At 34.4% G+C, this 18,360-nt stretch overlaps 3 protein-coding genes across 3 annotated transcripts; all 3 read left to right on the plus strand.

Annotated features, from left to right (window-relative positions):
- Positions 1-1,430: 1,430 nt before the first annotated feature.
- On the plus strand, positions 1,431-3,469 carry LOC130806710 (protein transport protein SEC13 homolog B-like). Its single transcript, XM_057671898.1, has 2 exons — positions 1,431-1,586; positions 2,204-3,469. Exon 2 carries the CDS (start codon positions 2,226-2,228, stop codon positions 3,129-3,131), a length of 906 nt encoding a protein of 301 aa, XP_057527881.1. The 5' UTR covers positions 1,431-1,586; positions 2,204-2,225; the 3' UTR covers positions 3,132-3,469.
- Positions 3,470-5,180: 1,711 nt separating this feature from the next.
- On the plus strand, positions 5,181-10,469 carry LOC130805766 (uncharacterized). The gene is made up of 5 exons (XM_057670552.1): positions 5,181-5,545; positions 5,869-5,909; positions 6,375-6,600; positions 9,023-9,164; positions 10,063-10,469. The coding sequence occupies exons 1-5, from the start codon at positions 5,210-5,212 to the stop codon at positions 10,467-10,469; spliced, it is 1,152 nt and encodes a 383-aa protein (XP_057526535.1). The 5' UTR covers positions 5,181-5,209.
- Positions 10,470-13,177: 2,708 nt separating this feature from the next.
- LOC130806267 (uncharacterized) lies at positions 13,178-13,917 on the plus strand. The gene has a single exon (XM_057671279.1). It carries the CDS (start codon positions 13,314-13,316, stop codon positions 13,746-13,748), a length of 435 nt encoding a protein of 144 aa, XP_057527262.1. The 5' UTR covers positions 13,178-13,313; the 3' UTR covers positions 13,749-13,917.
- The last annotated feature ends 4,443 nt before the right edge of the window (positions 13,918-18,360 follow it).

Genomic DNA, 18,360 nt, shown 5'->3' on the forward strand with positions numbered 1-18,360 from the left:
TCTATGGTAATAAAAATTTGATATTGAATAGAAATTTGTTCACAATACTTTTATGGTGCGTTTGATCATAAAAAAATGTACTTAATACTCATATTTTTTTAGGATATTTGTTCTTACCAATATACATAATATTCATATTTTTGTGTGACCTCATGTCTCACATTTTTCTCATAATGCTTGTAAAATTCTACTATATATGTCCATGTCTCGTAGAGTCGTACTTAATACTACATTTGTTCTTACCAATACACTTAATACTCATATTTTTGGGTGATCATTTTATAAGTGACACATATCCAAACTACTTGTTAATTTATATCATATCATATCATACAATATAATAAAATTTTCAAATTTTCAAATATGAGTTTTTAAATAGGTCAGACAAAAGGAATGATATTAATGGCTCAAAAATAATTACGTGACAGATAATCTTTAATTAATTATTATTCAATAAGATGAAGTCAGCAATCAGATATACTCCTACTTAACATTTTAATTATGTTTTACTATATTTTGCCAATATTTAAAAAAAAAATCAATTTTATAGTTTGATGGGAATTTTATAATCAATAACAATTAAATGTAAAAGATGACATTTTTTTATGAGGTGTTAAAAAAGGACACTTCGTATATCAAAATGGAAAAATTATCTAGTGTAATATAATTTTTTTAATTATTTTCCCACAATAATTTCACATATTGATTAATCATGAATAATCCCAACTTTAAAAGGTATTTTCTAAAATAAACTCGGGTAATAGAATGACCTTTTATAATAGGTATACCAAAAAAATAAACTGAAAATTAATGTAAAATTAGAGAAATTTCTTGAAAATTTACATAAAAAATTCTGAATGATAAAAAATTTTTAGAAAAACTTTTTAACAATTTTTTAGCATTTTTTTAACATTTTATTTTATTTTATCTATTTTTAAATAAAACTTAATATAGCAAGTCATTCGATTATCGATCCTCTAAAATTTAAATCATTCATGTACAATGAATTACACAAATTCTTGTGAGAGACGGTCTCTTTGAGAGACCATCTAACTGAGAGCCCAAAAAGGCAAAATAGAGTAAGTTTTTCTGTAGAAATTAAGAATATTGTAAATAGGAATTTAGAATATTGTAAGTACTTATGTATTTAGTTGATGAGTATTAAGTATAAAATAATTAGGCATTAAATATATTATAAGTAAACATTCAAGATATGGTAAATAAGCTAGTAAGTTAAATTTTTTGGTAGGCAATAAGAATATTGTATGTTGCTTTTCAATTGACATTAGACTTATTATAAATAGCCATTAAAAATATAATAAATAAATATTAATATTTAATAGGCTGAACTTTAAAAGGTCTATAGTCTCTTAGAAGACCACCATCATCGGTCTTTCACAAATCACAATACCGATTGAATAAATTATTGTTGAAAAATGATTGAAAATTTTTTCCATCAAAATATCTATTTTGAACCCGTCTCGTACAAGTCCACGAACAATTTATCGCTCGAGTTGACACTCCCCTATTCCAGAATTCTACTGAGAAACGCCATTGACGATAGCAATTCCCATCTACATTCCCAGGTTTTCTCTCTTCTCCTTTCTCTCCTTATGAATCTGCGTCCTCATTTGATGTTGATTTCTTCTTGCTTCTCAATTAGGGTTCTTGCTATTATTCTCAAGTATTTATATTCTCATAAATCATATCGCTTTGATCTAATATTTTGGTATTTAGATTGCTGAGAACACTTTACCTTTTTCAAAACCCGAATTAGGGTTTATGATTTCTTGATTTGGAACATATTGTATGTACGTCTGTTGATGGATGTTGATTGTTGAATAATTGCATCGATATGATAAATTTATTGTTCAAATGATTGCTGTTTATTCAAGTTATGGAATTGCAGAAATTGATTTTCAAAATTGTTTACAACTTTACATAAATTAACGAGTGCAGAGAAGTTTTACAATTGAATGAAGTATTAACTAAGGGCTGAGATCGGGGTTATTTTTTTACACCTAAATGAATTGGAAGTGCTAAATTAGGGTTCTACTTGATGAAATTTGGGTGAATTTCTGATAGATTTTAATATAGTGGCGTAAAGAGCAATGTTTGTTGTTTGATTGTTAGAGATTGTTATAATGATTTCATATGTGCTACTTGTATGAATGCCAAAGCATGTACAATTGCAATGTCACAGGAATTGAAGAAAAGGAAGAAATATGGGGATACAGAAGATTGAGACAGGTCACCAGGACACAATCCATGATTTCCAAATGGACTACTATGGAAAACGAATAGCCACTGCATCGTCTGACCATACAATTAAGATTATTGGGGTGAGCAACAACTCCCACCAGCATCTTGCTACACTGAGTGGTCATCAAGGCCCTGTTTGGCAGGTTGCTTGGGCACATCCTAAATTTGGGTCGATCCTTGCTTCTTGTTCCTATGATGGAAAGGTTGTTATATGGAAAGAAGGTAATCAGAATGAGTGGGCACAAGCAAATATTTTTGATGATCACAAATCTTCGGTCAATTCAATTGCTTGGGCGCCACATGAGGTTGGCCTTTGTCTTGCTAGTGGATCATCAGATGGAAATATCATGGTTTATACTATGAGGTCTGATGGTGGATGGGATTCGATAACGATAGATCAAGCCCACCCGGTTGGGGTAACCTCCGTTTCTTGGGCACCTGCCACTGCTCCTGGTGCTCTTGTAGCTGCTGGTGTACAGGATCCTGTTCAGAGGCTTTGCTCAGGGGGTTGTGACAACACGGTGAAGATTTGGAAACCCAATAATGGGTCATGGAGGATGGATTGCTTCCCAGCTCTCCAAATGCATACTGATTGGGTTCGAGATGTTGCTTGGGCACCAAATTTGGGGCTCCCAAAATCAACCATTGCAAGTGCTTCACAAGACGGCAAGGTGATCATTTGGACCGTTGCAAGGGAAGGTGATCAGTGGGAAGGCAAGGTGTTGAATGATTTTAAAACCCCAGTTTGGAGGGTATCGTGGTCCTTAACAGGCAACATTTTGGCTGTTGCAGATGGTAATAACAATGTGACATTGTGGACTGAAGCTGTTGATGGAGATTGGCAAATGGTAACTACAGTTGATTCTTGAGATGAAACTACTATATTTGGAACCTTTTCTTGGTATGTTCAGAGTATTTTCTGTTGCTCTTGGCTATTTGAGATTATCATTGGTTTACATGATAGTATTGTTGGATTTTGTTCACATTTAGTAATTCCCATTTTACAAACCTGGAATCTGTTGTGTACTTTGTTACTCAATTTTTTTTTCTAGTGCTCATTTAGTCATTTCTTAGACGGTCTTCCATATTGATTATAACATGATCAAATGGCCTAGAAAAGATGTGCTTCAAATCAGTTTTCAGTCTATTGAAGACATTATCAACCATTTCAGAAGGTTAATTTTGATGAAATATATTCTCCTTTGAACTTGTACTTTGCTTTTACCGTTCATTTTGCACTATGTATATGTTCGTAGGAGGACATAGAAAAGTGTATTGCTAGGAAAATTGAGTTGCGGCAGTATCCCACTTTTAATGAATTGCATCTAGTATCATCTAGTTTGAAGTTAGAGAAGCATCAGAAAGCTAATAAGAAAAGGCAAGGTAGAGACTCTTTAAGTAGTGATTAGTGAAGAAGGCAAGGTCGAGGGCTTCGAATGTCAAGTCACTAATGGAGATTGAAACCATAGATGAAGAGCTCGAACAGAATATCGAGTATGGTCATCTTAATGATGATGACTATTAAGGTGAAGTTGATCTAGCAATTAAGACACAGCTTACTGCAAATCACATAAACTTCGAAGTCCAATGAGTGGGCTGTTTCTAGTTCAAGAACAATTTCTCTACTATGTAACAACTTATAAGTTAAAAGTTTAAAATTAATGCTTAAAAAACAAGATGCAGTCAGTATTAAAATAACGAAAAACTTTAAACGGGTTAAGTGGGTTGAAACTAAGTCAACATATACTGTTACAGATCAGGTTAAGGTTTTCATACCCGACTTAATTAACTAAACGAATTAGATTTAGCTCAAGGAGTTTCTGACTTGTTTATATATAAATCAACTTCGAATTGACATGATCTGATTTGTCAAAGGCCTAATTGTGCCTCTAAAGGCCACTATTCGAATTTAGTGGTGTTTTATGGAGCGGACTCATTAAAAGTCCTTGACCTTGTTACATGAATTTAATAGTTGAATTCATTTCTTATTTTTTGTTGGACAATTAATTTTCTTGTCCATGAGAGCCTTAAAAGTGACATATAGGCCTTAAAAGGATCATATTAACCTTAAATGTGATTGCATAAGCCTTATAAAAACGTGATCACACAAACTTTAAAAATAATCACATATAAAATATGTAACACTCGAATTTCCTCCCGTCCTTTACGGTTTTGATTTCGTTTGTAGAAAAACAAAAGTTAATATTTAACGTTTATCTAAATTCTTTTCCTTTTCTTTTATGTAACACCCGAATTTCCTCCCGTCCTTTACGGTTTTGGTTTCGTTAAGGGGTCGGAAATTCAGGGGTGTTACAAGCATTAGGATTTTGAAATGGTCCTAAACAAGAATTTATAATTCATTATATAGGTTAGTAATATCTATTTTTAATAGATACTCTTCTCTTAAACAATTTTTTCAAAAGCATAGCTATTAAATAACTAGAACATAAAAGATCGGATTATATGTTCAAATTTTCATTCATTTTTACACTTTTACACCTTAAAACCGGCGTACCCTTTTTTAAATTCCGAAAAATTGATATTGAACAAAATCATATACTCCAAATACAATCCATCAATGCAAACTCAAACTAATACAATCATCCAATCAATTACCTTAATACAACAAATTAATTAAAAAACATCTCTTTATCAAAAAAAAATATTAAAATAATAAAGAGACGTGTTGGTTTTTTTTTTTAGTTATATTTGTGTCTTCTATATATTACAAAACTGAGATAATACATATACTTGTATTATAATATCCTATAACTAACTTTCTAATTTTAGTAAGTATAACAAACTCAGTCAAAACCCTAACAATCTCTTAAAAAGAAGTTTTATTTTAATTGACTTTCTATAACAATTGATTAATTAATTTCTAATCCAATTATCTCATAAACCTTGCAAATCTTCTCTCTCTTCTAACATCTCTTTTCATTCCGCCATGAGACGTCGCTGCTCTCATTGCTCCAAGCATGGCCATAATTCCCGCACTTGCCCAACTCGTAACAATGCCGCCGCCACAAATTCCTCCGCACATTCTAATGGAAGTGATAACCTCGGGATTAGATTATTTGGAGCTACAGAAATTAATGGTCCATTCATTAAAAAAAGTGCAAATATGGGAGATATATCTCATCATCACTCTAATTTATCATCACCCTCTTCTTCTGATCTTCTTCGTGTTGATGGGTGTCTTTCTGATGATCCTAATCATGCTTCTTGCTCTTCTAATCACCCTACTAATATGAAAAAAGGTATGTTTAATTTATTAGAATTTGTTTTGAGATAAAGTTTTTTTTGGTGTTTAATTGAATCACGTTTGAAAAGTTTGTATTAAGCCGTCACATAATCTCTCCGTGATCCGCTTGTGTGGACACGAGACACCTGTGGGTTCGAGCCCACAAACCCACTAGTCAAGAGTGTTGACTTGCATATACACTTGTTGAGGTCCGTTGTTTCCCAAAATCATAATGTAGTAGAAGGGTTAGCTCACCCAATATATATGCAAATCTACAATATACTATTTTATCGATGTGAAATCTTGTCCAGTTTGTTGTGGCTTTTGATTTTGTTTGATTCAATACCGTGTTTAGGTCATAGGCGAAGATACATGAGTCCTCTTGTCGAAAATGCGATCCTTTGTATTTTTTTGCGTTGGTCTCAGCTTAGTTTTATGATATATAGTTTATATAGTGCAAAAAATATAACAAAAATTATTACTGCTCAATAGTTGGAGTAACACTTTTGTCATCTTAGGTTAAGGGATCAAATCATAATTTAAAGTATTATTTTTTATAGATTCATAAATTTATATTATAATGTCATTACTCTTTATCTTTTATAATTTCACATTCACCCTTAGCGTGTGTTATATTTTTGCTATCGTAATTTTAATAGTATTTTTTTGGAGACTTATTATGCAAATATATAAAGTCAAAAATACTTTTTTTTCAAAATGGATAATTATAAGTCTCAACTTCATCTGTTAAATGTTTTGCTATGATTCAAGTTTTCATTTCAATTTAAAAATGATTCTAATTGAATTTTAATATAGTAAATAATCTACTAGTATATTGACAATTTGGCCTCCTAATTCAAAATTTTAGCTTCACACCTGGTTTAGGTAAAGCATGGAGTGAGGAGGAGCACCGAAAATTTTTAGTTGGCCTTCAGAAATATGGTAAAGGAGATTGGAAAAGGATAGCTCGCGACTGTGTGGTTTCAAGGACTCCAATCCAGATAGCTAGTCATGCTCAGAAGTATTTCATTCGACTAAAAAATGTCGCTCGTCGAAAGAGGAGATCAAGCGTTTTTGACATGGTTCCAAATATGGTTAGTTTATTTCTTCATACTCCCTAGTTCCCAAAAATATGTGATGTATATTGCACAAAGCTTTTGGTTGAGTTGGTTCTTTGATTTGGTATTCAACGCTTATGCGCATCCACACTTCTAGCCGAATGGGCTCTCGTGTGAGGGGGCGTGTTAGAGTATTTAACATATCTTGGAGCCTCAACCATCTATTTAAGCTCTTGATTGAGTTGGTTCATTAACATGGTATCAGAAGCCAGTGTGACCAAAGGTCAAAGATTTGAATCTCAACCATCCTTCATTTAAAGTGGAATATTCAGTGCATGTGCGCATCCACACTTTTAGTCCAATGGGCTCTCGTGTGAAGGGGTGTGTTCGAGTATATAAAAAATCATGGGGCGTCAACCAATAGCTTAAGCTTTTGGTTGAGTTGGTTCCTTGACCATTTCTATCATTTTTTATCGTGTCTCCCAAAAAATTGCAAATGTACAATCTTTAAATTCTGAAATCGTTGTGGAGATGAGACGAACACAAGCAGCCGCTTAATAAAAACTGTGTAAATTGTAGGAAAATATACTGCACATATATTTTAGGAAATATTATGATCTGTATGATTTGTATATTAAGCCCTAGAATATTTTGTTTCCTAGTTTAGTTTCTAATCTTGTATAAATAGGGGTTGTTATTACTTTGATTACTCAATACAAAATCAGTATTCACTGACCCAAACCCTAATTCATCTTTATTTTTCGCTTTTAATCTTTTTATGGTATCAGAGCTGTAAGATTCATTTCGTGATCAGAAAAAATCGTTTTTAGCAATCATCATTTACCCAAAACTTACCTTTTGCCATGGATGAAACCAACCAAAACCCAAACACAAACCAACAAATTATTACCAACGATCAAATGGAACATATGTTCCTATTGTTATTACAAATGAACCGAACCACTCGAAACTCAGACTTATCGGCGCCAAAATTAAAGGTTGCCGAAAAACTCAATTATCAAAATTACACCAACTGGTGTAAATTAATTTACATTGCCAAGAAGTTATGGGACAGCTCAATCACATCATCGCCCCCCTCTCAACCCACAGATCCCTCAGAATGGACTCAAAGAGACTCGGTTGTTCGTTTATGGCTTATCGCTAATATCGACATTTATCTTGTCCATCACTTTCTCGATTATTCTACATGGGAATTATAGACAGGAATTGAGACAGGTGTTTGATTTAAGCTCCAAAGCAGCATTAATTAAACAACATAATGACTCGGTTGATGTTATCTTTGGAAAACTAAAAACACTATGGGCTGAAATCGGTCGCCGAAAACCAAACCCTATGAAATATGATGAAGAAAAAACCATTTCTAATACCTACATACAAAGGTCTTCCAAAATTTCTCGTCGGAGTTAACGATAATCTCGACAAAGAACATCGAGATCTCTTACATCAAGATCCCTTATCAACCTTGGACGCCGCCTACGCCACCATTCGTCGAGAAATAGCCCGACGTGGCAAAATGATCGGTACCTCATCATTGGGACCAAATCCCTCAAAGATTGGTAATGATCTGGAAATTCACCACCGGTCAAAAATTCCCTCATCCCGGCATGAAGATCAGAGTAACCTTAAGTGCACCCACTTTGGAGGTTCACGTCACACAAGAGAAGGTTGTTTCAAGTTAGTAGGGTACTCGGAGTTGTGGGATGAACTCAAACAAAGAAAAGTCGCCACCAAGGCCACAGTTTCCCGGATCAACGACAAGGCTAATCTTACTATCGTCCTTCCTGGCGACTGGAAACCACCGCAGGAGGCAGCAAGTGACACTCATAAACCACTGACAGGTAATGAAAGGAGTAATGAGAGGTGCAGTGTCGATAACAATGATGAAAATGAGGCGTCAATCATGGCAAACAAGATATAGAATCCTTAAAAAAGGAAGGAGGGGTTTATGATGAGAGAGAATGAAAGAAAAAAGAAATGGGAATATGGGATATGGGGTTTCAAAAAAATCTCTATTATAGTGGGGGTACACACCCTAAAACCTACCCACAACCCACGTCCCATGTGACCCACTAACAACCCATTTTTTACCCAAAAACCTACGTCCCATAACCCTTTATCATCATCAAATGAAAATAGTGCTTTGTTATGTAAACCCAATTTGTCCTCTTGGATTTTTAATTGCGAAGCCATAGATACGATGACCTATGAACCTACTGATCTTCTCTCAACCACCGCTACTCCTCGTACTAAAATTCAAACTACTAATGGGGAATGTATTGAAGCCACTCAGGCTGGTATTGTTGATATTACTTCTTCTATGAAGTTAAAAAATTGTCTTTGAATTCCTAGTTTAACTCATAAACTTCTATCTGTTAGTCAGTTAACTAGGGAATTAAATTGTATTGTTCACCTAAAATGTGATGGTTGTATTGTGCAGGATGCTCTGACCGGGACAATCATTGGACATGGTACTGAACAAGGAGTTTTATACTACGTGTATGAGACACTTCAACAAAGTCAGGCTATGCTTACTCGCGGGTCCCCTGATTATCATCTCTGGATGTGGCATCAAACTCTGGGTCATCCTTCCTTAGCTTATCTCAAACATTTATTTCTGTCGTTTAAAAACACTATTATGTCTTTTAATTGTGAAGCTTGTGTCTTAGCCAAGAGTCATAAACATTCATATTTGCCTAGTGTAACCCACTTTACTAGACCTTTTTCCTTAATACATTATGATGTATGGGGGCCAGCTCCAGAGTTTAGTACTCATAAATTTTCATATTATGTTTTATTTGTGGATGATTGTACTCGTATAACTTGGTTGTATTTTATCTGAGGTTTTTCGGTTGTTGTTGCCTTTTATAATATGCTTCGAAATCAGTTTAATGCTATACCACAAATATTACGATTTGACGATGGGGGAGAATACATTAACCTAGCCATGAAACAATTCATCTCTAACCACAGGATGATTCACCAAGCTTCTTGTCCTGACACCCAACAACAAAATTAGGATTGTCGAACTCAAAAACCGGTCCTTGCTTGAAATCACCCGAGCTCTCTTAATAGAGTCTTATTCTCCTGCTTCCTTCTGACTTGAAGCTTTTGCTACAGCTACTTATCTCACCAATTGCCTTCCCTCTAAACCCCTCAACTACAAAACTCCGCACACTACCTTGGGATCCTTTGTCTCTCTTCCTCATCTCACTCCTTACCTCCTCGTATTTTTGGGTACATAGTTTATGTACATCTTTCAAGATAGACTCGAATAGAACTCGAACCACGGGTAAGTAAGTGTGTTTTTCTTGGCTATGGGGTGAATCAAAAGGGTTACCGGTGCTTTAACCCTCTTTATAATCGCATGTATACTACTATAGATTGTGATTTCTTTGAACAATCCTATTATTACCCCCATCCTGATCCTCAGGGGGAGAGCGTTAGTAGTGATGACCTAAGCTAGTTAATATAGGCCAGTTGTAAGTAATCTGGATCCAAAAGAGAAAGTAGGCGAGACTACCAAGGTTGTTACCAAATACATAGTATCTCCTCTCCCTACCACTCAAGTCCTTGAACATCCTGCACCACAAGAGGTAATTCCTAAACTTCAAAAAGTTCCTGATAATAACCTTGATCATGTAGCCCATGTTGATATACCAAACACGTATGAGTTTCCCCCTAGGAGTACAAGGGGAATTCCCCCTAGGAGATATGATCCTGAGTTTGAGGCACAAAGATCTAGATATCCTGTAAATAGGGAGAATAATGAGGCTCTTTCACAGACAACAGTGGCCTTCAATACTTCTCTTTATTCGAGTGTTTTGCCCAACAATGTTGAAGAAGCTATTTTAAAAGGCAATGAAAGAAAAGATATCTACTTTTGACAAAAATGAAACATAGAAGAGGTGTGAGCTACCAAAGGGGAAGAAGACTGTTGGATGCAGATGGTTATACACCATCAAATATTTTGTCGATAGTACTATTGAGATGTACAAAGCTAGATTGGTAGCACAAAGATATACTCAAACTTATGGGGTAGATTACTCTAAATCCTTCTTTACAGTAGCCAACATTGATTCAATCAGGGTTCTGTGTTTTTAAGGAGCAACTCTCACGAGAATTTGAAATGAAAGACCTAAGACAACTGAAGTATTTTTCTTGGCATTGGGGTATTAAGGTCAAAAGGAGGCATCTTTATTACCCAGAGAAAATACATCCTTAATTTACGAGCAGCAACGAGCATGCTTGATTGTAAGCCTGTAAAGACACATATCATAGCTAGTCATGGTCTTCAGATGATCATGGGAGAAAAGTTGGCAGACAAAGGACAATATCAAAGAATGGTAGGCAAACTGATCTATCTATCTCACACACGGCTAGACATTGCTTATGTTGTTGGAGTAGTGAGCAGATTCATGCATTGACCATAGATATAACATATGACAGCAGTAATGAGAATCCTAAGGTATTTGAAAGGTACTAGTAGTAGAGGCATTCTTTTTACGAAAAAATGATCACTTAGATTTTCTAGCCTATACAGATACAAACTGGGCAGGAGACTGAGATGATAGAAGGTCAACTTATAGGTACTTTACCTTGGTAGGAGGAAATCTTGTTACATGGAAAAGCAAGAAGCAGAAGGTTGTTTCCTTATCTAGTGCAGAAGCAAAGTTTCAGGGAATTGCTAAAGGTATTATTGAGGTTATATGGCTAAAGAAACTTCGGAGTGAACTACACTTCCCACAGAAGAAGGCATGCAAATTGTTTAGTGATAACAAAGCTGCAATTAGTATCTCAGAAAATCTGGTTCAACATGACCTCACCAAGCATGTGGAGATTGATAGGCACTTCATAAAGGAGAAATTGGAGAACAAGATCATAATTCTTCCCTTTGTAAGATCAAATAGCAGATATACTTACAAAGGCTGTTATCTCATAAGCTTTTGAACAAACATTGTGTAAGTTAAATAGTGGTGACCCGAATACCTAACTTGAGGGGAATGTAGAAAAATATACTATACATATATATTAGGAAATATTATGATTAGTATGATTTGTTTATTATTCCCTAGAATATTTTAGTTCCTAGTTTAGTCTCTTAATCTTGTATAAATAAGAGATGTTATTAGTTTGATAATTCAATACAAAATCCGTATTCACTAACCCAAACCCTAATCTAATTTTTATTTTTCCGCTTTTAATATTTTTATAAATCGTTGTGGAGATGAAAAATGATGTTTAGTTATTGATTTCTTGCTACTAATTGCTACTACACATTCTTTGCTTCATGTGCAAGTACCAAGCACAACTTATCGACTCATTCTCCAGAAACTCGTGTAATGCACAAATTTATTAGTATAAAATATATAAAAATATAACTTCAAAAAATAATACAAATATATATTATCGTAATTAAATTTATCGATTAAATGAATTTTTCAAATCAAAAATTAAATATTTATATTTTTAAAATCATTCATCGAATACATAAATTTTTCTTTCAATTAAACATTTATCAAATTCTAAGTTAGATATATAGTATTCCCATAATAAATTATATTCTTATAAATACAGTACTTAATACGTTTCCTAATTTAGCTATAATTTAAACAAAATCAAATTATAAATGAGACAAATATGGTTATGTAATCAACTATCATCCACCAAAATAATTTCATTTGCAAAAATTTTATAAAAATGACATTTGTTATTTTTTAACATTTTCATTGGTATGTATAATTCAATTAAGGGTGCTAATTAGGGATGGTCATGGGTCCAGGACCCTGTAGGACCCGCCCCTTTTATAAGGGTCTGGGTCTTAATTTTTGAGACCCGTCGGATTCGGGTCCGGGTCTGGATCCAAATTTTTTTGACGGGTCCGGGTCCGGGTCCTAAGGTGAAGACCCGGACTCGGACCCTAAACTTTTAAATTTTAATTTTAAATTTTATATTTTTAAATTATGATATTATGAATGGATGGGCGTGGGAGTGGGCCATTCTCATTCTCAATTATTTACTTTTATAAGCCTTGCGTTGCCTCCTCTTACTGAGATTACAGTGTTGGTCTTCCACTGACTGCTTTGCTCTATTTTCATATCCTTCTTGTTCAGAAATGTTCAAGATATGGTAACTTTTTCAAACAATTTTGTTGACGGGATATAATCTAATTATTTTGTAATACGATATATTTTGTATTTGAGTTTCATGGACTCGAACAAGTATTAGTAATACGATAATAAATTGCTTACAAAAATAAAAAAAACTCGAAAAAGGTTCAATTTTGACAAATCAAAGAGGCTTTGTATAAGACCCATTAAGGACCTTAGACCCTGTCAGACCCGTAGGGTCCGGGTCCGGATCTGAAAATTTTGGACCCTTAGGGTCCTAATCCGGGTCTGGATCCAAAAAAAATAGGGTCCGGGTCTGGCCAGACCCGCCCCATGACCATCCCTAGTGCTAATAAATGAGTATGACAAAATTTGAAATTTGTACGTTAAGTGATGGAGAATGATTCAAAGTATTAGCTATTTTATAGGGTTATGGTTTGTTTTAGTTAGTTAGCAACAAAAGTTCTTAGTTGTCCGTTTAGTAATCCTATTCTTTTTAGTGTAGTCCGTTTTAGTGCTTTTCTTTCATTATAAATGTGTTACAAAGTGAAAAAAAAACCCCACAAATTTGCAGACACAGTAACCCATCTTCATAGCTAGTTTTTGTCGAATTGAATCTGGATGTCTCAATATTCTGATGTGCTTTTTGAGGTAAATGAGCGGCCTGCGACTGAGCCCATGGAAGCCACATTTACAGGAGAATTTAAGCAAAATGACGAGCCACGGGAACCCCCAACCAGCGTAACGCCTGCTAATCGAACAGTCTTTTTCCCGACTCACTATCAATTCTTCTCGCATGAAGCTACGCATCCGCAAGAAGATAATAAGGGTGAAAACTCACAGTATCATCAAGTCTTAAAGCCCACCCCGGTGCACTGGACAGGACCTGTGAATTTTGAAGGACTTTTAGGAATGTCACTTTTACCACGGCAGCTCTCACTAAATCCTCTCAGCGTTCCATCTCGAAAATCCGCATTTCATCACGTCGGTGTCCCGGTCACTGTTAGCAATTCCGATCTGATTGAAGCGAAGAATAATCCGATTCAAGCAGTCTGACTGATTTGAGTCCGTTTTGGTTCGTGTTAATTGTTAAATGTAGTGTGCTGCTGTACTGTGTAGCAGTTTAGGTATTCTTAGTATTTTTAGTTTTCTTTGGTTTTACAATTTTGAGTAGGTGGGAACGATTTAATATCATTAGGGTAATGAAAATATGTCGTATAATGAACCTCTTAGATTTGATTTTTATTGGTTGATAGTATTCTATTCATTCTTTATTCTTGTAATGAAATTAAGAAACTATATGAACTTATGAAGTATTTTTTGATAAATGAATTATAGATCTGAGCAGTACCCCATTTGTATATGGTCTTTAATTTTTTTTTTTGGGTCTCTTCGAGAGACGTATTAGATATATGAGTCAAATAGTCCAATTAATACAAATGAAAGAGAAAATAAGAATGTGAGCTTCTTGTTTTGAAGTCGTATGTTTGAGAGACAGTCTTTCACAAAAATAGTTTCTAACTATTATGCTACCCTCCTATTTCTCCACTAAACGTGTAATATTAAACGTTGATTACTTTATTATAAAAATCTAAGTTATTGGATTTTTTCACCAAATAAAAATGGATAAAATGAAAACGATTTTATGTAATTAAATTTTAGAAAAATTGTTTTAATTTATCCAACGTTTAACATATCTACAAATATAAATATATAAAAAATCCGACCTTTAATCCTCATTTGCAAATAATTAGCTTCTAGATTTTTCAATCTACAATAAAAGGTAATTTCAACGTGTCATATTATGATTGGTTATGTTTTTAAATTCAAATTAAAAAATGAAACAAAAAGAATAAAAACCCTAACTATCCATTTCCCTCCCCAAAACAACCTCCACCACCATAAGGCTATATCTCGATGAACCCATGTACCTCACCCAGACAGTACCCAACCATCAGCTGCCAATATAAGTACGCCAGATTAACTAACCCTTATGAAATCTCATCATGTTCCTCATTTATGGCTAAAATAGGGTGAGATCTCATCCCGGTTTACGTCTTATTCACCAATACTGTCAACCCCACAATAGTCATGTAGTAGGTTGTAGACTGCATTCGTACAGACTAAGTCTTTCCACAGGCAGAGAAAGTTATCGACGCTGATGCTCCCTTTGGTAAACATCTTCGTCATGCACTACTTGCTCATTGGCTCCCCAAATAAGGCTATCAAGAGTCGAGGTTCGTATCTCCTTTAAGGTTCTTTGAGCAACAAACCACCAAGCCCAAGTATCTGTTGCACTTCATGCAACATAATGATCATCTCACCTAGGACATGTGAAATAAAGTTCTTGGCATCCGATTTCCACCTATCGACAAAAGTTGAAATCAAAGCTCTATCATTGTGTTGGTGCATGATAAATGGCTATTCCAAGAGAAGTATGGGATAACTCTCTATACAACTCATTAGACATATCTAGAAGTCTAATGATGGTCTCAACTGACTTCTTCCTAATACGACACTGCAGAATCGGAGGTGTATGCTCACTCCCCTCATATATAACCCTAGAAAGGAATTTTTTTAAGCTTTTTTTTTTGAAACAATTTGGTTAAATGAGTGATGCCCCAAAGTAATTGGAAAATTAAGCTTCAATGAAAAATGCTAGGCTGAACAATATTTTTCTACCTTATTGGGCAAGGGATTGGGTTTTGGTCAGTTGAGGGGGAAAAACGCTATCAAGAACATTACCAGTTAAGGGAAAGCGTTTTTCATGTTTCTTCATTTTTTTTCTTTTTTTTTAAAAACGTTGTCTTTGACTGCGTTTTCTTCTGCACAAATACGAATCCAGTAACTTCTTTTCATGTCATTTGTCATTTCCCTCTTTTATAAACAAACCCTAAATCTTCCAAATCTTATCTATCCTCCTTCAATTTCTTCCCCAAATTTAGTGTAATTGTTAATATTCTTCTTTATTTTAAACTTCATTGTTGACATTGATTAGTAAAGGTGAGTATTTTGGGTCATTAAACTAATTACCATTGAATTTTTAGAGTTTGAATTTCTTGTAGTAATGTTGATTTTGTTTCTTATGCAGGACTTGAACTTATTCATACTTGCTTCTAAAAATTATCTAATTGAGGTAATTTTATAAAATTTTGAAAATTATAGATCGTCCTTTGGTGTGTAGATGGAATGGTGTTATTATTGAAAGCAATAATTCAGTGAGATATCAATGTGGAAATTTAAGACCAATTGTTGCAACAATTGATATGTCTCTTTGTGAGTTTGTTGAGTAGTTGTATAAAGTGTGTGAATTTGATAAACGTATGGTAGAATTAAGATTGAAAATGAAATATCCTACTAGCTAATCGACCTTTACTGTGGTGCCACTTGATGAAGAGTACACAATGAATGCTTTGTGAGCTCTTGTTAGGAATTTAGGGTGTACTAGTACGGAAATATATATTGAATAAGTACCTATAAATTGCAATGAAAATGTCCCTTCTTCAACTCAATTCATGCAATCATTCACCAACATGGCAGAGGTTTTCAATGGTGTCATGAAAGGCGCTAGATTCTTACCTGTTGCAGCTGATGTTGAACTTACTATTTATCGTGTGAACAAGTGGTTTGTGAAGAAAAGGGAGATTGCTAGACAACGACTTGCTTCTAATCATATGTACACTTCCTACATTGAGAGAAAAATAGAGGCAAACAGGCTTAAGGCAAGATATCACAGTGTAGAGCCATTTGACACAACCAATGGGAAATATGAAGTCAAAACAGGAAAAGGTGAACGGATAGAATGCAAAGGCAGGAAGCGTTACATTGTTAACTTTTCAAACCACACTTGTACGTGTAAAAAGGTTCGGGTTTTCCACTATCCATGTTCACACGTGTTAGCTGTATGTTCAGCTTATAGCTTATCTGAAGAACCTTTTGTGGATCGTTATTTTCGCACTATTAGTTATATGAGGACTTATGAGCCACAATTTGAACCCGTGCTTGACACTACTCAATGGAGGGAATACAATGGCCTTCGTCTGATTTCTTATGCTAGTAGAGTACGAACAAAAGTACGTCTAAGGTTAAAGAGGACTCAAATGTGGCTTATGCAACGGAACAGGACATAATTATTTAAACACAACAAATTCCATGTAAGTAAAAACATACAAAAAAAATTGCACCCAGATGAAATTTTAATAGGTAAAACGCTGTCCTTGACAACGTTTTTCCATTCCCCCGAACAAAATCCATTTCCCCAGCCCAATAGGGTACAAGAACGCTGTTTAGGACAATGTTTTCCTTTGAAGCTTATTTTTCCAAATAGTTTGGGGTTGCACTTATTTGTCCAAATATTTTAAAAAATAAGCTTAAAAAAAAATTCCCCATAGCAATGTGTTCTCCATAGCCTAGGCAACAGTCTAATATCCGTAGGTCCACTAGATTTGAATATACTAATCATTTATCTACATGTCCTAGCCCAAACAACTAGATTTTCAACTTGGTTCTTTGGTGGGTTATCATTTTATCAAGACTATTAGAAGCACTAGGCCCAACCTATGTGCACACAAATCTGCTCCCTATCCTCGTGCAACCCCCCAATCTACGGGTTGTCCCACTTACTTCTAAATTAGACAAAACTCGATTAAAAAAAAATAAAAAGCTAAACAATCATAGATAATTTCTAAATTCCAAATTTCCAAATTTATATTAAAATTAATCTATGAATAATGTCTAGTCTAGGAAAACCCAATGAAAATTAAGTGATGATCCGATAGATGATGGAAGGTAGGGAATAATTTTTGTAGTAGTAGGATGAAAATTTAGGCTTTTGCGGGCATTCTATTGTAAAAATTTTCGCATTATGGTCTCATCACTTCAAAGAAAAAAAAAAAGGCAAGCAAAATTGGTAGCAGAGTTTTCGCGTCATTTTTGAAATGATCGTTCGACGAACCGCTGTTTCCCTTGGACGAGAATTCTCGATTCTTTCTTTAATGGCTTCTAGATTTGCATCATTTCTCACATCTCCGGCACAATTAGTAAGCAATTTCTAATTTATGAATTCTCTATTTGTTACCTAATTTCTGCTGGGGTTTAAACCTTTTGCATGATCAATTTGGGAAAATGTGGCATTGTTGGTGATTTTAGTTGTTATTGGAATCTAACACTGTAATCTTTCAATTTAGTTGATGTTCCGTTTGAGATCGGTGATAGTTTAGTGTTAACAATCAATCAAAGAAGTAATTTCTAGGTTAGTAGCGGAAGTATTTATGTTAGGATTTAGGATTCTCTTATTTCCTAGGTATTCTTGTGTTATATGATCTCATGATCAGGTTTTTCTGAAGAAAAGTTGCTTTAAATGAAATAAGGATTTTTGGGATATATTTCATTCAGATTTGGATTTTGATTAGTTATTCTGACATACATCCACTTAATTGAAGTGCAGCAAAGGAAGCACCTAAAACAAAATAAATTTTAGTACAGTTTAGGTGAATTCTTCATGATGAAGGGTTTTGTGATGATGTAATAATTGAATTGGTCCAATTTTTGCTGCTTATATGAGTGTACTACAACTACTACTATACTACGACTACTACTACTGTGAGTGCATTTGCATATAATGCTGGTTCCAAGCCCAGATGAACCAGAAGGGTTGTGATGGGTTAGT

This window comes from Amaranthus tricolor, chromosome 2 (genome assembly GCF_026212465.1).
Source record: "Amaranthus tricolor cultivar Red isolate AtriRed21 chromosome 2, ASM2621246v1, whole genome shotgun sequence".
Lineage (NCBI taxonomy): Eukaryota > Viridiplantae > Streptophyta > Magnoliopsida > Caryophyllales > Amaranthaceae > Amaranthus > Amaranthus tricolor.

Excerpts from the sequence above, each read along its gene's own strand:
- LOC130806267 (XM_057671279.1), top strand. The coding sequence starts at position 13,314 with ATGTCTCAATATTCTGATGTGCTTTTTGAGGTAAATGAGCGGCCTGCG.
- LOC130806710 (XM_057671898.1), top strand. The coding sequence starts at position 2,226 with ATGGGGATACAGAAGATTGAGACAGGTCACCAGGACACAATCCATGAT.
- LOC130805766 (XM_057670552.1), top strand. The coding sequence starts at position 5,210 with ATGAGACGTCGCTGCTCTCATTGCTCCAAGCATGGCCATAATTCCCGC. Across the intron at positions 5,546-5,868 it reads TGTTTAATTTATTAGAATTT|GCGAAGATACATGAGTCCTC; the intron begins GTTTTGAGATAA and ends TTTAGGTCATAG. Across the intron at positions 5,910-6,374 it reads TGTCGAAAATGCGATCCTTT|CTTCACACCTGGTTTAGGTA; the intron begins GTATTTTTTTGC and ends TCAAAATTTTAG.